Genomic DNA, 25,111 nt, shown 5'->3' on the forward strand with positions numbered 1-25,111 from the left:
AAAAACTTTATGGAGTTTTAACAAAAATAATAAAATCATAAGAACTGAAAGGATGAAAGATTTTCTCTGATTGGCAGAAAAATCATCAGATAAAATAGGAAACTGAAATAACAAGCTTTAAAACTCACTTTGTTTCTTTACCTTTTGGTAGATAATAAAAGTTAGTATTCAGTATTAAATATTAACAATAAAAGCATGAATGTAACTTTGTTCACTGCTCACATATTTAACTGACTGAATGTAGAAAACAGGAGGGGAGAATCAGATTGATTTAATAAAAGAGATAATTAGACAAACTACCAGCTTCAGATCTGAATGAAATCAGCAACAAATGATTTTTAAATTATTTACAGTTTTGTTGAAAATAAACATGAAAACTTGTTTAGTTTTTTACCAAAATTAAACTTTTCACTTACAGCTGAAGATAAAAAGTGTTCAAATATTTTATGCTGAATATTCATGAACAGAACAACTCTATGGTTATTGTTTGTAGTGATTCAGAAAATGATTTGTGCTCCTTATCGAGTTATAAAACATTTTGTTTATTAAAATGTAAGGCAGCTTTTTATCAACAGAACAAGGAGAACAAGGTGTCAAACTTTGTGCTTTTGTTTTACTGCAGTATAATTATTGCAGTATATAATTATACTGCAGTAAAACAAAAGCACAAAGTTCACCTGGAAGAGTTACACAACAACCTGGAAACGTCATGGAGACAAAATAAAAGTATTTTAACTGAGTTGAACGTAGCTGAGACGCCATTACAGGGAGGAGATCTGAGCTGAAACACGAAGGTTTACTGGATCTTAAAGAAAAAGCTGCAGAAACTTTGACTTGGTGAGTTCTGGTTCTGGAGTGGTTCTGTAGAAAATGGCAGAAAACACTGCTCTGATTGAACGTTTCCTGAGCTGCCATGTTTGTTCAGAGACTTTCAGAGATCCTGTGTCTCTGAGCTGCAACCACAGCTTCTGTTCAAACTGCCTGCAGAAATTCTGGGAACAAACTGGAAACAAGAACTGTCCCATCTGTAAAAGAAAATCTTCTAAGGATAATGTAGGAATACATTTCACTCTGAAGGAACTGGCTGATTCTTTTACTGGAAGACAGAAATCTGGATCTTCAGAGACAGAAACAGGAGAAAAGCGGCTGATGGTCTGCAGTAAACACCAAGAAGACCCTAAACTGTTCTGTGAAGACGAGCAGAGAGCTGTGTGTCCTGTCTGTGAGTTTTCTCTCCACCAGAGTCACAAAGTGGTTCCTGTTGAACAAGCAGTCAGAGATCTGAAGCAGCAGCTGAAATCTGACTTAGAGTCTCTGCAGGACAAGAGGAACAAACACAAACAAGTGGAGAAAACATACCATGATGTGATTCAACACTCCAAGAAGCAGCTGCTGTCCACAGAGAGACGGATCAGAGCAGAGTTCAACAAGCTGCACCAGTTCCTGAGAGAGGAAGAGGAGTCCAGACTGGCAGCTCTGAGGGAGGAAGAGGAGCAGAAGAGGAAGACTATCAGCAGAGAGATGAAGAGGATTGAGGAGCAGATCTCCTCTCTGTCAGACAGCATCTCTGCTGTTGAAGAAGAGCTGCAGAAAGACAAGGTGTCGTTCCTCAGCAGTTATAAAGCCACTCAGAGCAGAGCCAGAGGTCAGAGGTCACTGCCAGATCCACAGCTGGTCTCAGGAGCTCTGATAGATGTGGCCAAACACCTGGGCAACCTGTCCTTCAGAGTCTGGGAGAAGATGAAGGACCAGGTGAAGTTCAGTCCCGTCATTCTGGACCCAAACACTGCAAGTGGATTTCTCTACCTGTCTGATGATCTGACCAGAGTGAGATGTGGAGAAACATGGCAGCAGCTTCCTGATAATCCAGAGAGAAACATGATGTATGCCAGTGTTTTTGGTTCTGAGGGCTTCAGCTCAGGGAAACACAGCTGGGAGGTGGAGGTGGGAGATTATCCTGACTGGATTATCGAATCAGAAATCGATGTTCATCAGAACTCCAACAGCAGTAACTGTTATATCAGGATGAAGAGATGGGAAGAAAGAACTTTGAACAATCAGGATTTAAATGTTTGAAGGTTAAGGGTTTTGTTAGGACACAAAGAAAGAGTTCAGAGTCAAGAGAATAGCAGACAAACCTCCTGATTCTGCTCTTGACTTCTGAGTCTCTTCCAGAGTCTCCTGGTTCTGTTGCAGCCCGGATCCTTCAGTTTGGACCTCTAGCTCTGTTCATGGTTCCTGTGAAACATCACAAAGTAAAGTGAAGAACTCGGTCCACTGACTCGATGTTCTGATCTCTGGATCATCAAACTCCTGCAGGAATTGTTCTGATCAATATGGCAAAGTCCAATGATGATTATTTTTAATATGTTTCAAACTCTTCCTTATAAAAACTGTTGGCAGAAATTCAGAAAGGAAACAAAGAGGCCAGATTACTTAAATGGATCTTTAAAGTCACAGTATTATGAGAATGAAGTTGTAATATTACCAGAAAATATTCATATGACAATAAAATAATATTCAAAAGTCATTGAAGTTTTCTGTTCAATAATCTTTTCATCGTTCCATATTTTATTAAAGTTAATGAAATTCATGCTAATATTTAATTTATTTCAATAACCAATAATAATCAATAAATGATCCAACTCTTCTTTTTTTGTTTTCACTTTTCCCCTCAAAAATCTGACATTCAGCAAAAAACAAAACCAGGTACTGGTATCTCTGGTCCAGTTTCTAGTGCAAATCTCAGTTAACCTGAAATAAGATAAAACTATCTGAGAAACAACTTTTCAGGAAGATATAGGAGCTTTTTTAAAATAAACAATTTCTTAATATCAGAGGGAAAAATACCAGTTCAAGTAGTAAATAATTTCACAAACCGGGAAAATGTTTCCTGTAAGTGAAATAATCTGATTTATTTTCTTATTTCAAGTTTATTAAGACATCCTTGTACTTTTTGTTGTATTGAAAAATGAGCCTCAGATGAATATAATAAACAAAATGTTAAGTAAAAACACTTAGCTGATCTATACAATTATAAAGAGTTCAGAATTTCAAAATAAAACAGGAAGTGAAGAAAACACTGAGCTTAAAACTGTAACAGTGAAATTACACCATCAAAAATTAAAGCAGTAATTTAGATTATTTATCAAAAAGAGAAAAACATGGATGTTTATTTTTCAAGGTTATATTTTGTGAAAATATTTTTTATCATATGTCAGGCTAAACAACCCAAATTATTGCTGCTAAGTTTTGACTAACTTTACACAATAGAAACAACAAAACATCATATAAAGATTTATTTCTGAAATAAATAAATGATGCATGAAGGTTAAATGATACTTTATCCTGCAGGAGGCGTCGACCTTTATGCTAAAGGCTCCAGATGACCTTTAGCTGAAAGGTCATCTGGAGTTCTTCACGCTCTCTGACCTTTAAGCTGAAAGGAGCCGCAGTTTCTGCTCCTTTATGGACCCAAGAAAATATCAGTTTTATGATCCAACATTCTGCAAAGTTTATTGATGAGCAAAGCTGCTCTTATTGTTTTATCAAAATAAACATTTAAAGTAAAATAAAATCACCAGTTAGATTGTTTTATAAATCAGGAGGCAGCGGGTTTCCTGCCGTTTCTCTCAGATATCCTGAAGCTGTGCAGCCGACACCCGACACCGCCGGGCCGGGCCGAGCTCACAAATAGAACCGCTGGCCCGGAATGAGGACGACGCGGTGCCAGACCAGGCGGTCCAGTCGCAGCCTGACCTGCCAAGGTTCCGTCTGAACCTTCTGTCTGAACCCAGAACCCAGGACCGGATCAGAACCCAGGACCGGACCAGAACCCAGCGCCGGACCAGAACCCAGCGCCGGACCAGAACCCAGGACCGGACCAGAACCCAGGACCGGACCAGAACCCAGGACCGGATCAGAACCCAGGACCGGATCAGAACCCAGCATGTCGGACCAGTCTGCCTTCGATACGGACGTCTGGACCCTGACCCGGTTCATCATCGAAACGGGCCGGCAGGCGAAAGGAGCCACCGGGGAGCTGACCCAGCTGCTCACCGCCATGCTGACCGCCATCAAAGCCATTTCCTCGGCGGTGCGGAAGGCCGGCCTCGCCCACCTGTGAGTTCACACCTGTCTGGAAAAACGAGGAGTAAATCCAGGACAAAAAACTCAGAAATATTCAGATTAAGCTCAGAAATTTTCTGTAAAAAAGAGGAAATTTCTGAGCTTGAAAATTTTTAAACTTGCTTTGAAAAACAGGAAAATGTTTAGATACTTTCAGGAAAACTGTTTACCTGCAATGCTAACTAGCTTTAGCATTCAGAACAGGCTCTGCTGACGGGAGAAACTGTAGAGAGGTGAGCAGCAAAGGGAGTGATTGACAGCGCTAAGGCCCGCCCCCTGGCTCTGATTGGATATTTCTAATTAGCACTGAGAAGGCAGAGGAACTAAATAGTTTTACAGATTATTTGTCACGACAGGCTGATAGTTTCCACAAATATGTAAAAAAGTCAGAGCTGATTCCTCTAAAGGACCAAATGTTTTATTTTATTTTCCTGCCAGTCGATTCAGGAGTCGAACTCTGACTCTCCTCCTGGTTTAACGTTTCCTAAGCAGTTCTGATGGAACACGGTGGAGCAGAACCTGTTTGGTTAGGATTGGCTTTATCTGCGTTATCTTGGAGAAATAAAACATTACGCACCACTGGTCAACGTTCTGAGTTGCTAAAAATTGATGCAATAACTTTTCAATCTTCTTTGTTTGGGGACTGATGGAGACACAGCCAGGTTTTCAGTAGTGGAAGTTTTACAGCGTTTTCAAAATGTCAGCCTGACCAAATGTTTAGGATGGTGCAGAAATTCAAGATTAACTTACCTAAAATATACCAGGCCAGTTGCTTGGTCCTCTTTAAATCTTCTAACATTAAGAAGTTCAGTCATTTGGTTGATTTTCCTCCAGCTGAGATGTTCTTCTGATTTAACAATGTTTCTCCAGTTCTTTTTAAATTTGTATGATTTTGTGCAGTTTCTTCTTTTTCTTCCTCATTCTCCATTTTTCCTCCTTTCCAAAACGGAATCACTAAAACAATAAAAACATTTATTAAAATATAAAATATAATGCAGAAGCAACACAAAAAGTTTTTATGTAATATTTGATTAGAAAAATAGCCAAAAATCTCAGCAATTTGAGGTTAATCTAGAAATTTGAAAGTTTGAAAAGTTTAAAATTTTGAGAAAAACTTCTGAAATTTTGAGATTAATTTCAGAAATTGTCTAATAAAAATTTGAAGTTTCAAAAATTTTTTATTTTTTGTCTTTTAAAACTCAGAAATGTCCCTGTCTTTCTCTAGAAAACCTCTGAGGTTTTTGGTGTGAATGTTCTCCTCTTATTGTTTTTCTCTGTCCTCTGACTAAACCGTAGAGGTGGATTTGTTGGAGGAGACGTTGGTCTGAAGGTTCTGTTGTTTCTCTGCCGGCTCCAGGCAGGGCCTGGCCGGCTCCGTGAACGTGACGGGCGACGACGTGAAGAAGCTGGACGTCCTGTCCAACGACCTGGTCATCAACATGCTGCAGGCGTCCTACAGCACCTGCTGCATGGTGTCCGAGGAGAACAAGGAGCTCATCGTCACCCCCAAGGACAAACGGGTAACCAAAGCTCTTAAAGGGCTAGCGCACTTTTAAACCGCTGGGAATCCTGAAACTGAAAGTTTTTATAACATTTAAAAACGTAGATAAATAGTTTAAGTTTTACCAATGAGGAGAAATTTATGTTCCACTGAGGCATTGTTTGCAATACCTCAGAAACATTATTTACATGTTTTTCATAAGTGAATATTGTTTTTTATTTTTATTTTAGAACTGCAGACTACGACAATGTATTAAGGCCAATTTACATGAAAAAATAAGGAGTAAATTTCTGCAAAAATAAAAAAACAAACTCAGATGTTTCTGAGATTAATCTGAAAAAATCTTCTAGAATTTTTTTTATTTTTATTTCAGTTTGAAGAGTTGAAAATTTGCCAAAAAAATCTGAAATTCTGTGGTTGGTCTTCAAAATGTTTTATAAAAAATTTATAAAGTTCTGAATTACAGAAGTTGGAATTTGCAAGAAAAAAATCTGAAATTTTGAGATTAAACTCAGAAATCCTCTTGAAAAATAGCTTGGAAATGTCAGAGTTTATTTTAAGACCTAAAGAAAATGTCAAGGAAAAGAATCAAGGAAATTTCTGATTTTCAAAAGTTGAAAATATGCTAGAAAAAATGAGGACATTTTGAGGTTAAACTCAGAAAACTTTGTAGAACAAAAGTGGGAAATTTTCAGAAAATGTTGATTTGTTGGCAGAAATTAATATTGTTTTGTTTTTATTGTTTTTATATTTTTGTGGCCTTATCTATATTCGAGCTTGAAAGCTTATTTTCAGCTGGAAGGTCAGGCTGGTGATTGGCTGGTTCTTCCAGGTGCCATTCCTCACCTTTGGTCCCGAGTTTCGGATCAGGACCGTCAGAACTAGACCAGCATCTGAAACGAGCTGAGAATGAGCGATTAGCATCACCGCAGTTGATCCTGGTCATCAGTTTGAAGGATTTCTCTCAGGATGGTCATTCAGACCCTGAAGATAAAACTGTTTTATTCATTTGAACTCAGGGAAAGTACGTGGTCTGCTTTGACCCTCTGGACGGCTCCAGTAACATCGACTGCCTGGCCTCCATTGGCACCATATTCGCCATCTACAAACGGGTGAGTCTCACTGTTTACCAAAACTACAAATCAGTTCATCGAAAACTGATTCCATAACAAACTGCAGTAACACGCTGCAGCCACAAGAGGGCGGTGCTGTTTAACTAATCTGAAGTTAGGAGAAACATTTTAATCTGACAATCCCTGCAGAAGAAACACTGGATCAAAAATTGTCTAAATGATTAAAAAGGAAACATTAATAATTAAAGATTGACTATTCAAACCAAACTGGTAATTGTTTTGGATATTGATTATTCAGACAATTGATTGATTAAACAATCAATTGAGTGGTGCATTCTCCTGATTTTTCACTTAATGCTTTATCAGAAATACATTAAAACACGAAAATAAAAAATATTTTAAAATAAGAAAGTAAACAAATGAAATGCAGCAGCACAGGATTCCTTTTGTGATCGTTTGATTATTGGTAGCAGAAGATGCATCTGCAGCTAAAACAAATGTCTTCCTTTGTGCCTGATTAACATGAACACAGTGCAGGGCTGATCTATTGATTATTTATAGGATTAACAGATTAATAATTAGATAGAAAAGGTGCTTAATGGGAGAATTTATTACAGAAAGTGAAGCTAAAACTACGACACTTTACGAGTTCTGGGTAGAACATGTTTGCAGACAAAATTAAATAAAATATTTTTTCTATAGTTTTCATTTAATTCCTGCTCAGTGAGGAAGAAAACAGCCTTTTGTGAGTCTTTATACTCCACACTGTAAAAATCTTAACTAGTATTTTTGTTTTATTTCTTGTGCAAATATCTTAATGTACTTGAAAAAAGACAAAACTAACTTACAAATTACTTTTCAGGAAGATATGTGAGTTTGTTTTTAGTCAATAATTATTAAACAAAAACACTGAGAACATAACATTTTCCCCAAGTTAAATTATCTTCCAGTTTTTTATCAATATGAAAAACTAATTGACTAAAAACAAACCTTTAAGTTAGTTTTTTTAGTGTTTTAATTAATTAATCCAACAAGAAAGAGAAGAATCAATGTAATATCAGTTAAATTGTTTTATTTTATACCTAAGGATGTAAAATCCGTCCAATCAGCATCAGGATTTATTTACACTGCAAAAACAGAAAATCTTACCAAACTGTTTATTTCCACTCTCAGATTATTTCACTTCCCCATGTTAGAAGTAAAATAATCTTCCAGTGAAACCAAAACATTTTCATCAATATTAATAAATTATGTACTAAAAAGTTCTTATATCTTCCTTAAGAGTCACTTGTAAGTCAGTTTGTCTTATTTCAAGTGTAATAAGACAAATACACTAGAAACTAGAACAAAACTGCTAAATAAGATTTTTTGTTTTTGCAGTTCAGTTATCAATTACTTGATTACTAAAATAGTTGATTATTTTGGTAAACGATTAGTCGTGATTAATTGTTTCAGCTTCGTTGCTGAATGTAGCGAACTCTGTTTTCCTCAGACGTCAGAAGGCGAGCCCACAGAGCAGGACGCCCTGCAGCAGGGGAACAGCATCGTGTGCGCTGGCTACGCGCTCTACGGCAGCGCCACGCTCGTCGCCCTCAGCACCGGCGCCGGCCTCAACTTCTTCATGCTCGACCCGGTGAGTCCGCCGACTTTCCTCCCCGCTGCCAACAGACACCGTTAACTCCTGAACTTTGACCTGAGCTAATTGGTGTTTTTTTATCTCCAACTGGGAATATTTGTTATAAAGTGGCATCAAACAAACTCTGTTGAAAGATGGAAAAGACAAATAAAACACTTGTTTGTTTAGACTGAGTATTTTTGATGTAGTTTTTAATGCAAACATCTTAGTACACTTAAAATAAGACTAAACTAACTTACAAGTAACTTTTCTGCAAATAGGAGTTTTATTTAAGTAAATAATTCCTTAATATTCATGAAAAAATAATTAGTTCCTCCGGCAGATTATTTCTCTTATAACAAAATAAACCCCAGCATGTTGGATAAAAGGTTCTTTTGTAAGTTAGTTTTGTCTTTTTCTAGTGTTTTAAGATATCTGCCCTAGAAACTACACTAAAATTACTTTGTAAGACTTTGTGTTTTTACAGTGTACACCAACAATTTGAAATCCACACAGATATTTTTGCTTTAATCTTAGAAATCAAATCTTTTCAGAACATTTCAGTGAGTTTAAGCATTTTCCTCTTTGAAGGCCATCGGTGAGTTCATCCTGGTTGACAGGAACGTTCGGATCAAGCAGAAGGGAAAGATCTACAGTCTGAACGAAGGCTACGCCAAATACTTCCACCCCTCCATCAACGAATACCTCAAACACAAGAAACACCCCGAGGTCAGACGCTTCCTCTCAAAGCTGCAGCCTCTGATAATCTGTAAAACACAAAATATCACCAAGTATTTCTGGTTATTCTGTTGTAAACATCTTGGTTCACTTAAAATAACACAAAACTAACTTAAAAGTAACTTTTCAGCAGGAAATCTGAGTTTGTTTTAAGTAATAAATCCTTTATATTGATGACAAATTAAATTATCATGAAATAATCTGGCAGTGAAATAATCTGGCAGTGAAACTAGAACTTTTTTATTATTTTATTTCTTGCTGAAAAGCTACTTGTGAGTTACTTTTGACTTGTTGGACTTTCCAAACTAAACGGACAGTATTTGGTAATATTTAGTGTTTTTGCAGCGGAGCCAGAAACCTGAGATAATGCATCAGATTTAATCTGATTCCTTCTGATGAGGCTGTAAAGTAGAAGGAAAACTTGAGAGTTTATCAGAAGCTCATCATGTGAGCAGCGTTTGATCTGCCTGGATGAGTTTACAGAGAGCTGACTGCAGAGAAACACCCAGAGGGGAAAAGGAATAATTACAGCTTCACACCATCTAGAGCAAAAATCTTTATTTATACTTTGGCAATTAGAGACATGAAAGTCCAACAAATAGGTCTGTCACAACATGCAGTACAAATAAATTAATTACATAATAAATTAAAACTAGATCAATAATTTCTAGTTTGATTAATTCATGATTTATTGTTTTTCTATTTTCTCTCTTTCTATCAAAAACTGGATGATAAAAATCTTCAGTCTGTTGTTTTGGTCTCAACTATCACTTTATTTAAAGGACAAATTTGTTTACAAAAACTATTTATTTATTTAGGATATTTAAAATGTCTTCCAGCTAAAGTGTTAAATGTTCATTAATATTTAAAGTTTATTGATCTTGGAGAATGTGTTCTTTAAAATGTATATTCATTGAAAATTGTCTAAAAAAAAACTAATTTTATCATTTATGGCAATAACTTCTGGGACAATTTATCGTCCAGAGAAATTTGTTTTTATGACACGTTAACGGACAAACTTCAAAATACAAAATCTTAACAAGTATTTTTAGTCTCTACTGCAAATATCTAAATATACCTGAAATGAGACAAAACAAACTTAGCAGTAAGTTGATAATATTTGGTGTTTTTGCAGGGTTAGTTGCTGCGTTTAGTCGGGCGCCGCAGGCCAAACCAAGCGATCACAGATTCCAGCCGGGCGTCAGCATGTGACCATCAGCTGCTGCGACGTTTGGTCAGGAAGCTGCAGGAACTCTGGTGTCTATTCAGCACTCCGGGTTAAAGACACGATGACAGAGTCCGTTTCAGTGACGCTCATCACTGATAAATCAGAGAGGAAAAGATTGAATCTTCATTTTTTATTTCCTATGTGATTCATCGTCCTGTGAATCCTGCTGCGTTTTATTTTATGCATTGTCAAGTCATTTTAACATCTTCAGTGTTGCTTTGACTATTTCATGCATGTTTGAGAAATCCTCTAATCTCCATGGCAACCATTCAGCCGTGCAGAAACAAACCTGGACGATTCAAACTGAACATGATGAGCAGAGATGAAGGAAATAATCACACTGCTGCAGATGAAAATGTTTTTATGGGATTTTTGACTTTTTTTATGCTCATAGCGCAAAACATATCAGAGTATAAATAATTATCAAGTCATAAAATGTTATTTATTATCAGTTCTGAACAGTTATGATGGCCATCGCATGTTGTGACCTGTGATGCTGCTTTTTAGGGTGAAGTATTCTTCTATTATATTAATATTTTATTAATATTTTGCTGTTTATTCTCATATTTATTAATGAAAACAAAAATTATCAAAATTCTTCATTTTATTTTAATATTATGTATTTAGTGTCGGTTTTATAAATAAATCACAATAATATGAGAAATAACAAATTATTATTCTAATATTAATGTAATATAATATTTCTCACTGCACAGGCATAAAAACAGGAATCGTATGAATTTATTCTCATATTTTTTAATTCTCCTAATTTTACGACTTTATTTATTTTTTCTCGTACTCTGGCGAAGGTTTCCAGCCTTGAGGATAAAAATAAAAAACATTTTAATAAACAGCAGCCTGATTATTTTCTTAATCTGCCACTATTTCACTATTTTAGATGCCTGAAAGTTTTGTTTCTTCCTGCTTCGGGTTATTTTTAGAGCATAAAAGGAAAACGTTGTGCGACAGGTTTGAACGCTCGTGATCGTAACAGTGACACAGCAGCTGGGAGCCTCAACCGCAGCCCCCCCTCCTCACTGAAACTTAAATCACGAGGTTATGGAGCAACGTAAACATGCCTCAGATGCCACAGGGGATTAAACCGAATGCAGCGCCACAGCTTTTACTTCCTGCTCTCCACCTGCCTGACTTGTTTAAAACAAGTTGGAGGATGAAAGTTTCAGCTGTAGCTGCAAATTTTATCTGGAGAAATAAAAAAATGGTGGATAAAAATCACAAGAAGCCAGATTATGATTATTTGTTGTGTAGAGCGAAAGATAAGAGTGTGTTTGTGAGTTTTGTGTACATTCAGGTGTGGATTGAGGAACACACACTCCGAGTTGTGAACACACACTCCGAGTGGCGAACACACACTCCGAGTTGCGAACACACACTCCGAGTTGCGAACACACACTCCGAGTTGCGAACACACACTCCGAGTTGCGAACACACACTCCGAGTTGCGAACACACACTCCGAGTTGCGAACACACACTCCGAGTTGCGAACACACACTCCGAGTTGCGAACACACACTCCGAGTTGCGAACACACACTCCGAGTTGCGAACACACACTCCGAGTTGCGAACACACACTCCGAGTTGTCAACACACACTCTGAGTGTGTGACGAGTGTGTGTTGTGGTGAGTCAGCAAACGCATGAACATGAAAGGAAAACTTATCGCCTGCCAGCTTCATTCTGCAGAGAAAAACAGAAACATGCAGAGCCACAAAAACGAGTTTCCACTCCGACCCTGTGGAGTTTGTTTGCTCAATGTGACCCAGATCGGCTGCAGGTGAACTCTGACCCCTCTGCTGGTTACTGATTATCCTTTAAAGTTACAGCAAAAAGATCAAACATGAGAAAACAAAACAACTGGACGATTTAGTGTAAAGTGGCGCTTTATCAATCAAAAGTTTTTTTCTTGTAAAAACTGGATTGTTTTTGTTTAGATAAGTGTTAACATAAAACATAAAACTTTCAAAATGTAGTTTTTACTTAACAGGTTTCCTTTAAAAGCAAATAAAACATCTTATAAATTTCAATCTGATAGAAGTTCGATAATCAAGATGAAACTTCAGGCTAATTTAAACAGTTTTAGCATTAAACTGTTTCACATAACAACCCTGTTTTCCAATAAATTACATCAAACCATTTATTTAAAAATCGGTTAACAACAGAAGTGAGTGTCTGTCGCTCCTGCAGGATGGAGGCTCCCCGTATGGGGCCCGTTACGTGGGATCCATGGTGTCAGACGTTCATCGAACCATCACCTACGGAGGGATCTTCATGTATCCTGCAAACGAGAAGAGCCCCAAAGGAAAGGTAACATTTGAGCTTTATGACCAACAGATCATGAATGTTAAAATCTGAATTTCAATTACCATGCTTTTGTTTTAACTCAGTAAAATAGAAGATCTGTTCATTGACTTTTACTCAAAAGCAGACTTTAGTTCACCCAAATCTGCTTTTAAATAGTTTGTCACTTAAACGATTAAATACATGAAATGTTTTTAATAACTCTGTTTATTTGTCGATGAAACAAAATTTACAGGAGCTGCCTGTTAGTATTTTGTTCAGAGCTTTCTGAGTTGATGTATTTACCTTTTTTAAAAAATAAAAAGTGTTGTCTTATAGCTGCGGCTGCTGTATGAATGCAACCCCATCGCCTTCCTGGTGGAGCAGGCGGGCGGCCTCGCCACCACCGGCACCCAGAGGATTCTGGACGTTCAGCCCGAGTCGCTCCACCAGCGGGTTCCCTTCGTGGTCGGCTCGCCGGATGACGTCAACGAATTCCTGTCGTTTGTCAAGAAGTTCTCATAAAAGCTGCAGCCGAGCTGAATGTGTTGGATTTGATGTTTTCCATCAACTGATGGTTTATAACTGGAAAGATTCAAACTGTTTTTCCCTTTTTGGATAAAATTAAATGTTTGTAAACAATATTTTAAATCTGACTTGTGATAAACTCCAATTATTTAATTGTTCTCAATGTTAAATAGTAAAATTGGGTTTTACATGTTTAGGTGCTTTTTTTTTTTTTTTTTTTTTGCCATGAGGCATTTCTCTGAAGATTATTTTCTTTTTATTTTATATAAAACACTCTGTTCTCTTATAGCTACATTAGCTAAGCTAATTTTAATAGTTCCGCAGCAAATACTACAATAAATATCACTGAAATTTATCTTAGTGTTACCCAGAGGTGGATAAAGTACTCAAACATTGTAATGTACTGTTATTGAGACAGTTAGCTCAGTTTTCATTCAAGTTTGAAAATAATTCTTTAACTTCTGTTTCTCAACTGAGTTGGTTTTTGCTTTTTAACAAGTATAACCCCCAAAAAACAAACCATACCTGCCTTTTGAACTGCACAGAAAAATCATTGACAGTCACTTTGTTACCTGGTCACATGATGCCTCTTGTTATTAATCTCCTGCTTTAGTTTTGTTTTCTGTTTAATTTTCCATTTTGCTGTGTCACTTACAGCTTTAAAAGAAATGCATATCTGTTAGTAAAAGTTGGTGCCAAGGCTTGTTGGACTTCAGGAAGCTGTTTCAAAATTAGATCATAGATCTACAAATCAAACCAGAACAATGAGAAACTGATGTGTTTCTGACCAGGATAAATTAATGTTGTCATGATGAACAAAGCTGATATGGCTTTATTAATAAAAACAATCAAGAAACATCAGTCTGGACTTATGTTGGTTTACAACTTTTATTGATTACATTAAATAGATGGAAAGAAGTCGGTGAGAAAAGAAAGAATCACGCTCAAATTTCTAATTAATAACTTTGAAAACAAATAAAGAAATATCAGTAAAACCAAATAAAATCCCAATCATCAAGTATTAAAGATTTTATGAACTTATTTTCCACTTTCAGGCCATGAAAACAGACCAGCAGTGCAACGTGCTCCGATGTGAGGATGCTCGTCAGACCAGAGGGTAGCTGGCAGCGGTGGCGATGCCGCAGTTGTTGTCGTTGTCTTTAGACATGTAGATGTAGCCGTTGTCACCCCAGCTTGTGCCCCAGCTGCAGAGACAAATCCACAGATTTGTTTCAACACTTTCTCTTTTTCAGTGACACTATCTTATTAATGTTCTGAGGTTTTCAGAACCACACGTTTGATTAAATATGAGCTTCAGCAGAATCTCATTATTAAGATGAATTAAGAGCATTTCATTTCATTGTTTATATCAATCGATCAAGTTTATCTGTAAAGCACATTTCAATACCAAGACAGTTCAAAGTGCTTTACATCATAAAAGCATCATCTAGTCGACACTTGTGAAAACCAGGAGCAGGTGTGTATTGATAAAATTATCAGCACACATAAAAAATGTTGATTAATGTTTCATTTATTAGGATTCCATGGCAGCTTTATACAGCTGGACTTTAAGTGTAGATTTAAAGAAACTCAGTGTTTCGGCTGTTCTGCAGTTCTCAGAAAGTTTGTTCCAGATTTGTGGTTCATAGAAGCTGAATGCTGTTTCTCTATTTTTGGTTCTGGTTCTGGATGTAGAGCAGAACCAGAAGACCTGGAAGGGATACAACTACAGCAGGTCTTTAAGTGATTCATAAACTTCCAAAAGTGTTTAAAAGTCTGCTCTCTCAGTGCAAGGACTGTAGAACTGAGTAATGTAGAACTGAGTAATGTAGAACTGAGTGATGTAGAACTGAGAGATGTGCTGTAACTTCCTGGTTTTAGTCAGAACGCCAGCAGCAGCGCTCTGGATCAGCTGCAGGTTTGATTTTTATTCAAACCTGTGACTAAAGATAAACACATGGATGAATTTCTCTAGATCTTACTGGGACATTAGTCCTCTAATCCTGGAGATGTTCATCAGGTGATAGAAGGCTGACTTCATAACTGTCTTTATGTGGCTCTGCATGTTCAGGTCAGAGTGATTTCAAGCCCGACTGCTAGTTTCTGGCTGTAACAACTGAAGCTGTGTGCTGACTCTAGATTGTTATATGCTGTGATGTGTGACGTCACAGTGTGGATTCCCCGTTCAGCTTGTTGAACATCGTTTAAATCAAAATAAAATAAAATGCAATTGAATATGTCATCACTTAAAAACTGACTGGTATTTTCTAAATGACAGAAATCGAAGCTATGGATCCCGTTAACTTTTACCTGTTCTTGACGATCCAGTAATTTACATCAGAAAGACGACTTTGCGCTGTGCCGTAGCCCACCACCAGCACGCCGTGGTCCAGGTCCACACTGCTGCAGTCCGGTTCACTGTAGATGCCTAAAACACACATCCAGTCATTTTACTATTGGCAGTCTTCAGGAGATTGGACATGTTTCCATTATCTGCCTCATACGGGTCGATCCCGACAGCAGCCATTTTGTTAACGTATCTTTCTCTTGCACTTTGGTCAACAGTGTCCATACACTTTCTTTTAGCTGGTCTCAAAGCCATGCTTGATCTGTGCTTTGCACTGCACTTGCCTACCAAGATGGCGGTGGATCACTTCTGGTTCAGACTTGTGGGAACTATGTATTGCATGTTTAACCTTGACAGTTGAAACAAATATTAATATTTTATAGAACAACACCTACCTGACTGGTAAAACTGGAAAGACGCATGACCGGCGTCAATGGCAACGGAAACTGGCCCCACAGAGCCCACGGCCTCCATCAGAGACACCTCGCTGCCACTGACAACGTCAGCGTATCCGGTGAGGCTGATGGCGCTGTAACTTGGATCATAGCGGCATTGCATGTCCTAAAATTAGGAAACAGGAAAAGCAGTTAACTTGTTTTGAAGCACAGAAGCAGTTTGGAGGCTTTAATCGTAACTTTTCCAACTCACCTCTCCCATGTACGGGTAGGAAGACTCTGAGTCGAGACCTCCGTTGTCCATAACGTACTGAAAGGCTTGGTACATCCAGCCACCGTTGCAGCCTTCGTTCCCCTCAGGTCGAGAACAGTCCACCAGGTTCTGCTCACTCAGAGACACGAGTCTGCCGGTCATTCTGTAGAGCTGGCCCTCCATGGCCCCGGTGGCACTGAAAGCCCAGCAGGAGCCACAGCTGCCCTGAGGACACCACAAAGCTGGACTGAGGAAATGCAACTTGGACATTTACTCCATCTTCTTGAGATAGAGGATAAAAATAAAATAAAAAAACCCTTTCTAACCAACTTAAAGGGATGGTATTCTGTGTTTTACAGGCACAAAGGTTCGGTTGTCATAAAAATGCTGTATATAAATCAAATATGAGTAAAAAGACATTGGACTCCCTAATTTAATGTCTTGAAATTGGACATCTGTCTCTTTAAGAAGCTCCTGCTCTTTCTGAAGCTTTGCTTTCAGGAAGTCACCACAACACGGCTCCTCTATTAACCCTTTACCAACAGTTTTCATGTAGCTCCTGTAATGAGTTAAGTAGTTCCATCAGGTGTTTGCTAATTGCAGCTGGCTAGTCTGAAGGAGCTGAGTGGGGGAGGAGCTGCGCCTCGAAGGCGGAGCTAGGTCCACCACGGCGTTTTGTACAGCTGAATGGAGATTAAATAATTTCTCAAACATAAATGGAAGAATAAAAGCAACACTCCATGTCTGTTTCTGAGGAGGGAATGATTCTAACATGATGGGAAGCTCATATATAGGGACATAATACTGACCCTTTAAATTATTAACTGCATTTTTGGATGACGAGGGTCGTCAACTTGAACCCAAATCCATTTCAGTCCCAATGATTGGATTGAAGAGACTGTTTTTCTACCTTTAGATGACGTGTTGTGAGTTGGCGCTATGTAAATAAAACTAAATTAAATCTAAGCTTTTCCATTGCAGCACTTTCTTTGTCTCTGGACGTTTAACCTCCAGAAGGAGCTCATCTTGACTTTCGGCTCTTTGCATCCACTGATCTGGGGCTGAATTTGCTGTAACCTCCACTCTCCACGCATGGCAGGAATCTTAAACGGTTTCCACTCTCCTTCTTGTGTTATGATCCTGTGAAACAGTTTCCTTTCACCATGACGGTATATGATGTTGTTTACTGTGTTCTAACTCTACCTTAGAGCTGGTTGAACTGGTTTTCAGCTTACTGATGATGTACATCGATGGGGGAAGGAGAGAAAAGTTATACAATGTGATGAAAGGAGGAGGAATTCATGACTCTCAGATCTTTAAAACAACCTGTGTGTTTTCTGACTGTATTTGGTTAAAGACTCAAATGAATTTGTTCTTGAGACGGGTGTTAAATAAATAAAACACAAACCCCTCAGTCATCAAGGCAGAACTTCCAGTCCCTAAATATTTTGACTTTACCAACGTTGGAGGAGTGAAAAGGGGAAAATCCTGTCACCTGGTACTTGACAGGTGTGACGTAGCCGTACTCCCTCCAGTCCACAGAAGATGGGACATTCAGGAAGTTGGGCTTCATGAACAATGACCCCTTGACCTTTTTCTCTGCTCTGGGTTTGTAGCCGTTCATCATCTGCCTGAACTCCTCGTTAGTCTGTGAAGAACATTTCATCAGATCAGTTCAATCTTCACATGAAAGCAGTTTTATCCTGGAGTTCCTCAAGGACGTGTGCTCAGATCACTGTTCATTATTTTATGTGTTTCCATTTACACTGTAAAAACACAAGATCTTATCAAGTATTTGTGGTTTAGTTTCTAGTGCAAATATTTTAGTACATTTTGAATTAAGACTAAACTAACTTACAAGTAACTTTTCAGCAAGATATACTGTAGGAGCTTGTTTCAAATTAATTATTTCTTAATAGTGATGAAAAAGTTTTAGATCCACTAGCAGAATATTTCACTTATAATATGGAGAAAATATCTCACTATCAGTGAAATAATCTGGACTGAAACTTTTCCATCAATGTTAAGGAATTATTGAGTAAAAGGAAGGACTTATATCTTGTTGAAAAGTTACTTGTAAGTTAGTTTAAGTGCACTAAAATATTTGAACTAGAAGCTAAACCAAAAATACTCGGTAAGATTTTGTGTTTTTTGAAGTGTTTAATTGATGGGCCTCATAATTGCCCCATTTGTGGCACTTTTAGAATATTAGAAAATTAGCTGTATTGATTGTATCGATGCTTAATATGGTTAAATCTGGAATGTTTGCTTAGTTTTTTAAACATGTTCAAAATGTAACTTAATGTCACCATGTCTCCGAAGTGGTTCATGCCCAGGGTGAAGGAGTGTTTCCCCATGGAGTGCTCCAGGTTGTGCAGCTCGATCTTCTTCAGGTTTTTCTCCCACACCATCCGCCTCCAGCCCTCCTCCGTCTGCAGACAGAGAAAAACTGATTTAAACAGAGTTTTAATCAGTTGTCTGATGTCTCCATGAAAACCAAACATCCGTCGCCTGCAGGAGGATCGTGTTTAGAAATTCTGTCAACATTGTAAAAAGATAGAAGATCAGATCAGTAAATTGCTTTTTCTCCATTAATGCGGTCAAATCACTTCAAAAACTAAATCTTACCAAGTGTTTTTGGTCCATTTTATAGTGCAAATATCTTAATACACTTGAAATAAGACAAAACTAACTGACTAGTTGAAACTTTTCAGCAAGCTATAGGATGTTGCTTTAAGCAAACAATTCCTTAAAAATGGGAAGGAAGAGCTTCCATTGGCAGATTATCTCACTTACAACAAGACAGTTATTATAAGTAAAATAATCTACATTGAGTATTTATCTACTTAAAACAAGATCCTACTTTTTAAAAAGTTACTTGTAGGTTAATTTTGTTTTATTTCAATTGTATTTAGGTTACAAAATAGACCAAAACTGCTTGGTGAGATTTTGTGTTTTTGCAGTGTGCCAGCATGATGCAGCTTTACATAAATGTCTTAATTCTTTCTGTCTGATTGGCATCAGTTTAAATTTTTTACAAATTTCTCCTGAAACAGCGTCTTCCTGTTAATATTTTTAATGAAATGCACACAGAGTAAAATAAGAATTAACGAACCTTTTCATGGCACTAGTTATCTCTGACTGATTATTTAAGTTCTAGATATAGAAAAGAAAATCTTGCTGGGTTGAAATTGTCCAAGAAATCAACAGAATAAGATCTGTTGGATGACCTTATTGTAGGTTTTACTGTAGCGGTTCTTCCACAGCTCCCAGTGCTGATCCAGTGTTGGGTCGGACATTACGGCCGACTGGACCGCCGTCACACACAGCATCAAAACCAGCAGAGGCAACATGGCGCAGCTTCCTGTGGGGAAAAATAACAGAAATAACATAAAAATACATCAAATATTCTGGTTTCTCCACTTTGTGGTTAATTCAACAAATCCTGCTGGTAAAATGTAGCTTCCTTCTAAAAACAACAACAACAAAAAAAACCAGGAGAAGATTTTATATTTTATTTTTATTAATTTACTTTTATATTTCCTGCAGAACTAAAACGTTGGATCTGATGTACAATTATTCAAATATACCAGTACTATGTTCAAAACCTTTTATCTTTTTTCTCTCTTATCCAACTTGGCCTGATGTCATTTCTAGTATTTAATGTCTGAAGATAAATTACAAATCATTGATCATTCGGATCAGGTGACAATACTCTCACCAGAGTCTCATTTTGTATTTTTCTGTATACAACGTGTCTATAAATTGAGATTTAGCCAAATCATAGCAAGGCACATTATTTTCACATTTGTTTGTTTTTGTTTAATCTGAGAAATGTTTCATCTATAAATCTGTGGCATCTAAAAAATCTGTGCCATGCATTTTGTTTTTGGGTTTTCTGTTATATTGGATCTGCGTGTCGGTGCGTCTCGTTTAGTTATTTTCCATCTTGAAAGATAAACTTCAGTACATTCAGAACAGTAAACCCTGGACACTTCAACAAAAATAAAAATGTTTACAGTATATAATACACTTTTGATCCTGGTGCTTTTATTTTATTCTGTTTCTGTCATTAATTTTGTTGCTTTTATTCTGTAACATTTAAATTAAAAATCTAAATTATTATTAAATTAAAACGGTTTATTTCACAAATAAATGAAACTAACTTCATATTTTACTGTAGAAGCTTTAAAAAGAGTGTAAAAGTGTTTGTGATTTTAGTTGCATTAAATAAAACCCAAACATTTCACCTGGTGTAGAAAAGGAGCTTTTTAGGTTCAGAAAGATCAGCGGTGGATGAAACCAAACCGGGAGGAATTTCATGTGAACAAACCAGTTAAAACAACAGATTCGTATCACTGCTCACTGTTAGGAAAAGGTGCAAATGGTTCCGTCACACAAACGAAGGTGCAGACTGTCTGAAGCCACACACACCGGGTCAAATGTCAAAACTTACTTGAAGATGATTAAGAGACGAAGAGGCTGCTGTCTTGTTAAAAGTCCTGTTTGTCTGTGAGATACTGAGACGTTTTATTCTTCTGGCGTTGATTCCAGGTGATGAGGAAGAACGTAACGCCTCCCTCTGAAGACAGGAAGTATGTAAACACAGGCAGCTGAAGGTGTGAGGCCTCAGGCTGAACATTCCTCAGGCATTCAGGTACAAAATGACTCAAAACTGTTTTTCTAGGAAGCATGCTCCACGTTCATTAAGACTCTCACCATATGTGTTGTTTTTAGGACGTTTTATTTGTGTTTTATGATTCAATGCACTTTGAGCCACCTTATTGTTGAAATGTGCTGCACAAATAATCTTGATTGATTGATTGATATAACAAGGGGTTCAGATCTTTTATTGATTACTGCAAAAGCTGAAAATGATCATAAAAGCAGCAAGTGTTAGTAAGTCATTAAGCAGCAAAACTGTGCAGCTTATATTCATGGGCTACATATACAGGAACATGTTTACATGAATCATTGCACAACTTCCTGTTAATAAAAAAGCAGAACTTTGAGACTCAGGAGTAAAAGGAAATATTGCTTAGAGGATGACAGGGAAACTGGCATCTGTTGCAATGCCACAGTTGTTATTCCTGTCTTTAGCCATGTGGATGTAGCCGTTGTTGCCCCAGTTTTCACTCCAGCTGCAAAGAAAACAAAATTAAAAAGCCAAATCTGAATGATTTCATGTTGGTAAAGGAATAATACGCCTTAAAATACAAAATTCAGAAATGAATCATTAAAAACTACACACTCTACAACAAAGTAATGTTAAAGAAGTCACTGACCTGTTCTTTACGATCCAGTAATCCTGATCAGAATAGCCGTAACCCACCAGCAGGACGCCGTGGTTCAGCCGCTCAGAGCTGCAGTTCTCCTCATAGTAGACGCCTTAAACACGCAGAGAGTCAAATTACACAAACTAACAGCTAAAGGGTTCAGATTCAGAGGGAGCATCAGGCTCATGTAATGTCCATAAGAAATCATGCATTTGTTTTTCGTCTTCAGTCAGAGGCTTCTACGGATTCGCTGTAATACAGACTGCTACAAGAGATCTTCCCTGCCAACAGCCGTCAGGGTCTACAGTAACTCTATGAAAAACCTGAATTAATATGATTTACAACATTTAATTTCCCGTTGGATTCACTAAAGTATTTTTGAGTTTGAATTGTAGAAGTGATACATTGTAACTCTTACATTATTACACTAATTATTTTATGAAACAATGTAAAAGCACTATATTGTAAATTAATCAGCTAAATCAGAGTCGGTTCCCACCAACAGCCAACATTGTTGACGCCACTGGATCAGAGCTGTAGAGCCGAGTTACCTGACTGGTAGAACTGGAAGGAATCATGACTGGCATCTATCGCAACAGAAATGGGCCCCATGGTGGCCACGGCCTCCATCAGGTCTGCCTCACTGCCACTGGGAATGGAGGCGTAGCCGTCGACGATGATGGTGCTGTAGGACGCATTGTAGAAGCATTGCAGGTTGTCCTGAAGGTCAAAGAGGAGAATTTAGAGTCATAAAACTTTAATTAGGAGACAACAGGAAGTAGAACTTCCTCCATATGATTAAGTATTGATTGACGTACCTTTGCCTGGTATGGATACGATTCTTCAGAGTCCAGACCACCGTTTTCATGGACATACTGAAACGCCATCTTAGCCCAACCACCGTCACAGCCCCTGTTGCCCAGATATCTAGAACAATCCATCAGGTTCTGTTCGCTCAGCGAAACCAGTCTGCGAGTCGCTCTGAACAGCTGGCCCTCTAGACAGCCAGTGGCGCTGAAGGCCCAACAGGAAGCACAACGGGCCTGGAGACAGCATGAGAGACGAGCCTGTCAGGGTCCAAAGCAATACAAACCACCGGCTGCAGGATGAACCACCGGCTGCAGGATGAACCACCGGCTGCAGGATGAACCACCGGCTGCAGGATGAACCACCGGCTGCAGGATGAACCACCGGCTGCAGGATGAACCACCGGCTGCAGGATGAACCACCGGCTGCAGGATGAACCACCGGCTGCAGGATGAACCACCGGCTGCAGGATGAACCACCGGCTGCAGGATGAACCACCGGCTGCAGGATGAACCACCGGCTGCAGGATGAACCACCGGCTGCAGGATGAACCACCGGCTGCAGGATGAAGCCCTACCAACTGAGCCACGTTTACCTTTGGAGTATTGACTCATTTTGACAACAGCTGTGTTTCCATTGACCATAGAACTGAGCCAATTGAAACTACGAAAATAAATTTGCTCAATGGAGACACCAATTTAGAAAGAAAAATTTAAAAATCACCTTGTTTGGATAAAAACAATCAGTTCAAAGCATTTTAACTGCCTTGCTGCTGAAAAAGTGCCATAAGTAAAACTTCTTCTGAAAGGTTTTTGTTCTAAAATGAGTTGTTTTTCAGCCACATCGAATGCATTTCACTGAACTGCAATGGAAACACTTCTTCGTATCGCACAAGTTGTGATCAACTGCCGGAGGTTGCTTCTGGCAGAAACGACGAAGAAGATGACAGGAAGTAGAAGGAGATTGATGGTTTATTTTTATTTTTTATGGACAGTGTGCAGCTGGCTCCACTGTAGCTTATCATAGTTGTGTGTCATTCTAAAGTGTTGAATCTGTAGCACTTCTGTAAAATCATCAACTACAATTTCGCTGCATACATAGCCACTCACAAGTAGGCGGAGCCTGACCCTCCAGCGCCTGAATAAGACGCCAAGGTTTCCCTTCTGATGGCTGACAGATGAAGAGCGCCAGAACCACGTCAAGAAACTGTTGACATCCCTTGTTCCCATTATTTTTTACTGCGTGAGCAAACTTATTCACGCATGACTTTAATTTAATGTTGTATTATTACTGCCTCCATCTTGGGATTGCCATGACTGAAAAACTGGTAAAACTGGTAAAACTCTGACCTACAGTAAGCTGGTTGGTTTCAGCAAGTGTTGATATACATTGAGGAAGTGGAGTGGAAAACATGTACTCAGACAAGTCAGACGAAGTTAGACAAGTCACAGCTTGCCAAGAAAAATGTTTATTTTTGAGAAAGCAGATCGTGTTACCTGGTCCTTGACGGGCGTCACATATCCGTCTGTCCTCCAGTCCACAGCAGCCGGGACGTTCAGGAAGCTGGACTTCTTGAAAAGAGTCCCAACCTTCAGCTCTGCTTTCGGTTTGTAGCCGTGCATAATCTGCCCGAATTCCTCCTTAGTCTGTGGAAAATGTTTTAACCACTCAATTACTATTGGAGTTCCTCAGGGTTGAGTGCTTAGACCCATAGTTTTTACCAGCACCAGTACCAGTACCAGCACCAGTACCAGTACCAATACCAGTACCAGTACCAGTACCAATACCAGTACCAATACCAGTACCAGTACCAGTACCAATACCAGTGCCAGACCACATTGGGAGCAAACTGAAGGCTGAGTTATTGTTGTGTTTTTCAGGACGGTGTTGAGTGGCATCGAGCCACCGAGCGGTGAGGCTTTTTGTTCAGTTAGTGTGGTGTTCTCTGAAAATGAATCCTCACACAGGGATCCTATGGATGCAGATGAACCTGTTCTGCAGGAGCAACTTCCAAGTTGCTCATTTTGAGTCAAAGTTATGCAAGACCAACACAGAAGGATGAGGATTTCCACCTCACAACCAGTTTAACGTGTTAACTATAAACCTAAAGTCACTTACTCCCATTTAACTTCTATTGCTATTTTAATTATACAAAAATATTTAATTGTACTTGTCCTCACCAAGACCTTTTCATTATTTAGAAGTTTTGGTAATTTTGTGTCCACCGTTCATCTTTTCTTACCTTCAGATCATAATGTAATTTCACAAAATTGAACTGTAAATTGTATTAACGATTAGGTTAAATTGCACATAGATTACTAACTTTTCACTCAATCTTCTGTAGGAGGGTTGGAGTGAAGGAGGATAATATCCATTACATGTTCTGTTTGAGATGTAAATGAATGATTTGCTGCCTCACCATGTCTGCGAAGTGGTTCATGCCCAGGCGGTAGGAGTGTTTCCCCATGGAGTGCTCCAGGTTGTGCAGCTGGATCTTCTGCAGGTTCTTCTCCCACACCATCCGCCTCCAGCCCTCCTCCATCTGCATGAACACAAACATTCAATCAGCTGTTTCTGGTCAAAAATGGACTTAAATGGACTTAGAGCAATTCGTAGAATGGACTATTGTCAGAGGTTTTATAGAAATTAGATGCTGATGCTGTAAAATTAGATTTGTCTTTCTAGCAGGATGGTTCATGTTAACATCTGGATAAAATCTGATACTTCAGATCAAGCTTTAAGTGCATCTGTTGTATTTTACGTCTGTTTTGTTGTTCATCGGCTCTTTTTACCTGGTGGTAGGTTTTGTTGTACCGGTTCCTCCACAGCTCCCAGTGCTGATCCAGCTGTGGGTCTGGACTCGGGGCCGACAGCACTTCACTCATCCAGAACGTCATCAGAACTAACTGCAGCATTATTCCCAC

At 38.4% G+C, this 25,111-nt stretch overlaps 4 protein-coding genes across 4 annotated transcripts; 2 read left to right on the plus strand and 2 right to left on the minus strand.

Moving 5' to 3' along the window:
- The first annotated feature begins 751 nt into the window (after positions 1-751).
- LOC122828490 (E3 ubiquitin-protein ligase TRIM35-like) lies at positions 752-2,460 on the plus strand. Its single transcript, XM_044112103.1, has one exon. It carries the CDS (start codon positions 871-873, stop codon positions 2,074-2,076), a length of 1,206 nt encoding a protein of 401 aa, XP_043968038.1. The 5' UTR covers positions 752-870; the 3' UTR covers positions 2,077-2,460.
- A 959-nt stretch (positions 2,461-3,419) lies between these two features.
- fbp2 (fructose-1,6-bisphosphatase 2) lies at positions 3,420-13,303 on the plus strand. Its single transcript, XM_044112104.1, has 7 exons — positions 3,420-4,122; positions 5,486-5,648; positions 6,649-6,741; positions 8,195-8,335; positions 8,909-9,046; positions 12,489-12,608; positions 12,921-13,303. Exons 1-7 carry the CDS (start codon positions 3,950-3,952, stop codon positions 13,104-13,106), a joined length of 1,014 nt encoding a protein of 337 aa, XP_043968039.1. The 5' UTR covers positions 3,420-3,949; the 3' UTR covers positions 13,107-13,303.
- A 3-nt stretch (positions 13,304-13,306) lies between these two features.
- Positions 13,307-20,655, minus strand: LOC122828494 (procathepsin L-like). Its single transcript, XM_044112106.1, has 8 exons — positions 20,561-20,655; positions 19,335-19,468; positions 18,414-18,536; positions 17,600-17,752; positions 16,105-16,329; positions 15,852-16,017; positions 15,420-15,537; positions 13,307-14,314 (listed from the first exon to the last, which is right to left on the minus strand). The coding sequence occupies exons 2-8, from the start codon at positions 19,455-19,457 to the stop codon at positions 14,215-14,217; spliced, it is 1,008 nt and encodes a 335-aa protein (XP_043968041.1). The 5' UTR covers positions 19,458-19,468; positions 20,561-20,655; the 3' UTR covers positions 13,307-14,214.
- A 197-nt stretch (positions 20,656-20,852) lies between these two features.
- On the minus strand, positions 20,853-25,111 carry LOC122828495 (procathepsin L-like). Its single transcript, XM_044112107.1, has 7 exons — positions 24,980-25,111; positions 24,607-24,729; positions 23,684-23,833; positions 22,199-22,423; positions 21,932-22,100; positions 21,390-21,492; positions 20,853-21,245 (listed from the first exon to the last, which is right to left on the minus strand). Exons 1-7 carry the CDS (start codon positions 25,100-25,102, stop codon positions 21,143-21,145), a joined length of 996 nt encoding a protein of 331 aa, XP_043968042.1. The 5' UTR covers positions 25,103-25,111; the 3' UTR covers positions 20,853-21,142.

The sequence above is a fragment of the Gambusia affinis genome, linkage group LG03 (genome assembly GCF_019740435.1).
Source record: "Gambusia affinis linkage group LG03, SWU_Gaff_1.0, whole genome shotgun sequence".
In the NCBI taxonomy this organism is placed as follows: Eukaryota; Metazoa; Chordata; class Actinopteri; order Cyprinodontiformes; family Poeciliidae; genus Gambusia; species Gambusia affinis.

Excerpts from the sequence above, each read along its gene's own strand:
- LOC122828490 (XM_044112103.1), top strand. The coding sequence starts at position 871 with ATGGCAGAAAACACTGCTCTGATTGAACGTTTCCTGAGCTGCCATGTT.
- fbp2 (XM_044112104.1), top strand. The coding sequence starts at position 3,950 with ATGTCGGACCAGTCTGCCTTCGATACGGACGTCTGGACCCTGACCCGG. Across the intron at positions 6,742-8,194 it reads TATTCGCCATCTACAAACGG|ACGTCAGAAGGCGAGCCCAC; the intron begins GTGAGTCTCACT and ends TGTTTTCCTCAG. Across the intron at positions 12,609-12,920 it reads AGAAGAGCCCCAAAGGAAAG|CTGCGGCTGCTGTATGAATG; the intron begins GTAACATTTGAG and ends GTTGTCTTATAG.
- LOC122828494 (XM_044112106.1), bottom strand. The coding sequence starts at position 19,457 with ATGTTGCCTCTGCTGGTTTTGATGCTGTGTGTGACGGCGGTCCAGTCG. Across the intron at positions 16,330-17,599 it reads TCACACCTGTCAAGTACCAG|GGCAGCTGTGGCTCCTGCTG; the intron begins GTGACAGGATTT and ends TGGTGTCCTCAG. Across the intron at positions 16,018-16,104 it reads CCTACCCGTACATGGGAGAG|GACATGCAATGCCGCTATGA; the intron begins GTGAGTTGGAAA and ends TCCTAATTTTAG.
- LOC122828495 (XM_044112107.1), bottom strand. The coding sequence starts at position 25,102 with ATGCTGCAGTTAGTTCTGATGACGTTCTGGATGAGTGAAGTGCTGTCG. Across the intron at positions 23,834-24,606 it reads TGAACCACTTCGCAGACATG|ACTAAGGAGGAATTCGGGCA; the intron begins GTGAGGCAGCAA and ends CATTTTCCACAG. Across the intron at positions 22,424-23,683 it reads TGACGCCCGTCAAGGACCAG|GCCCGTTGTGCTTCCTGTTG; the intron begins GTAACACGATCT and ends TGCTGTCTCCAG.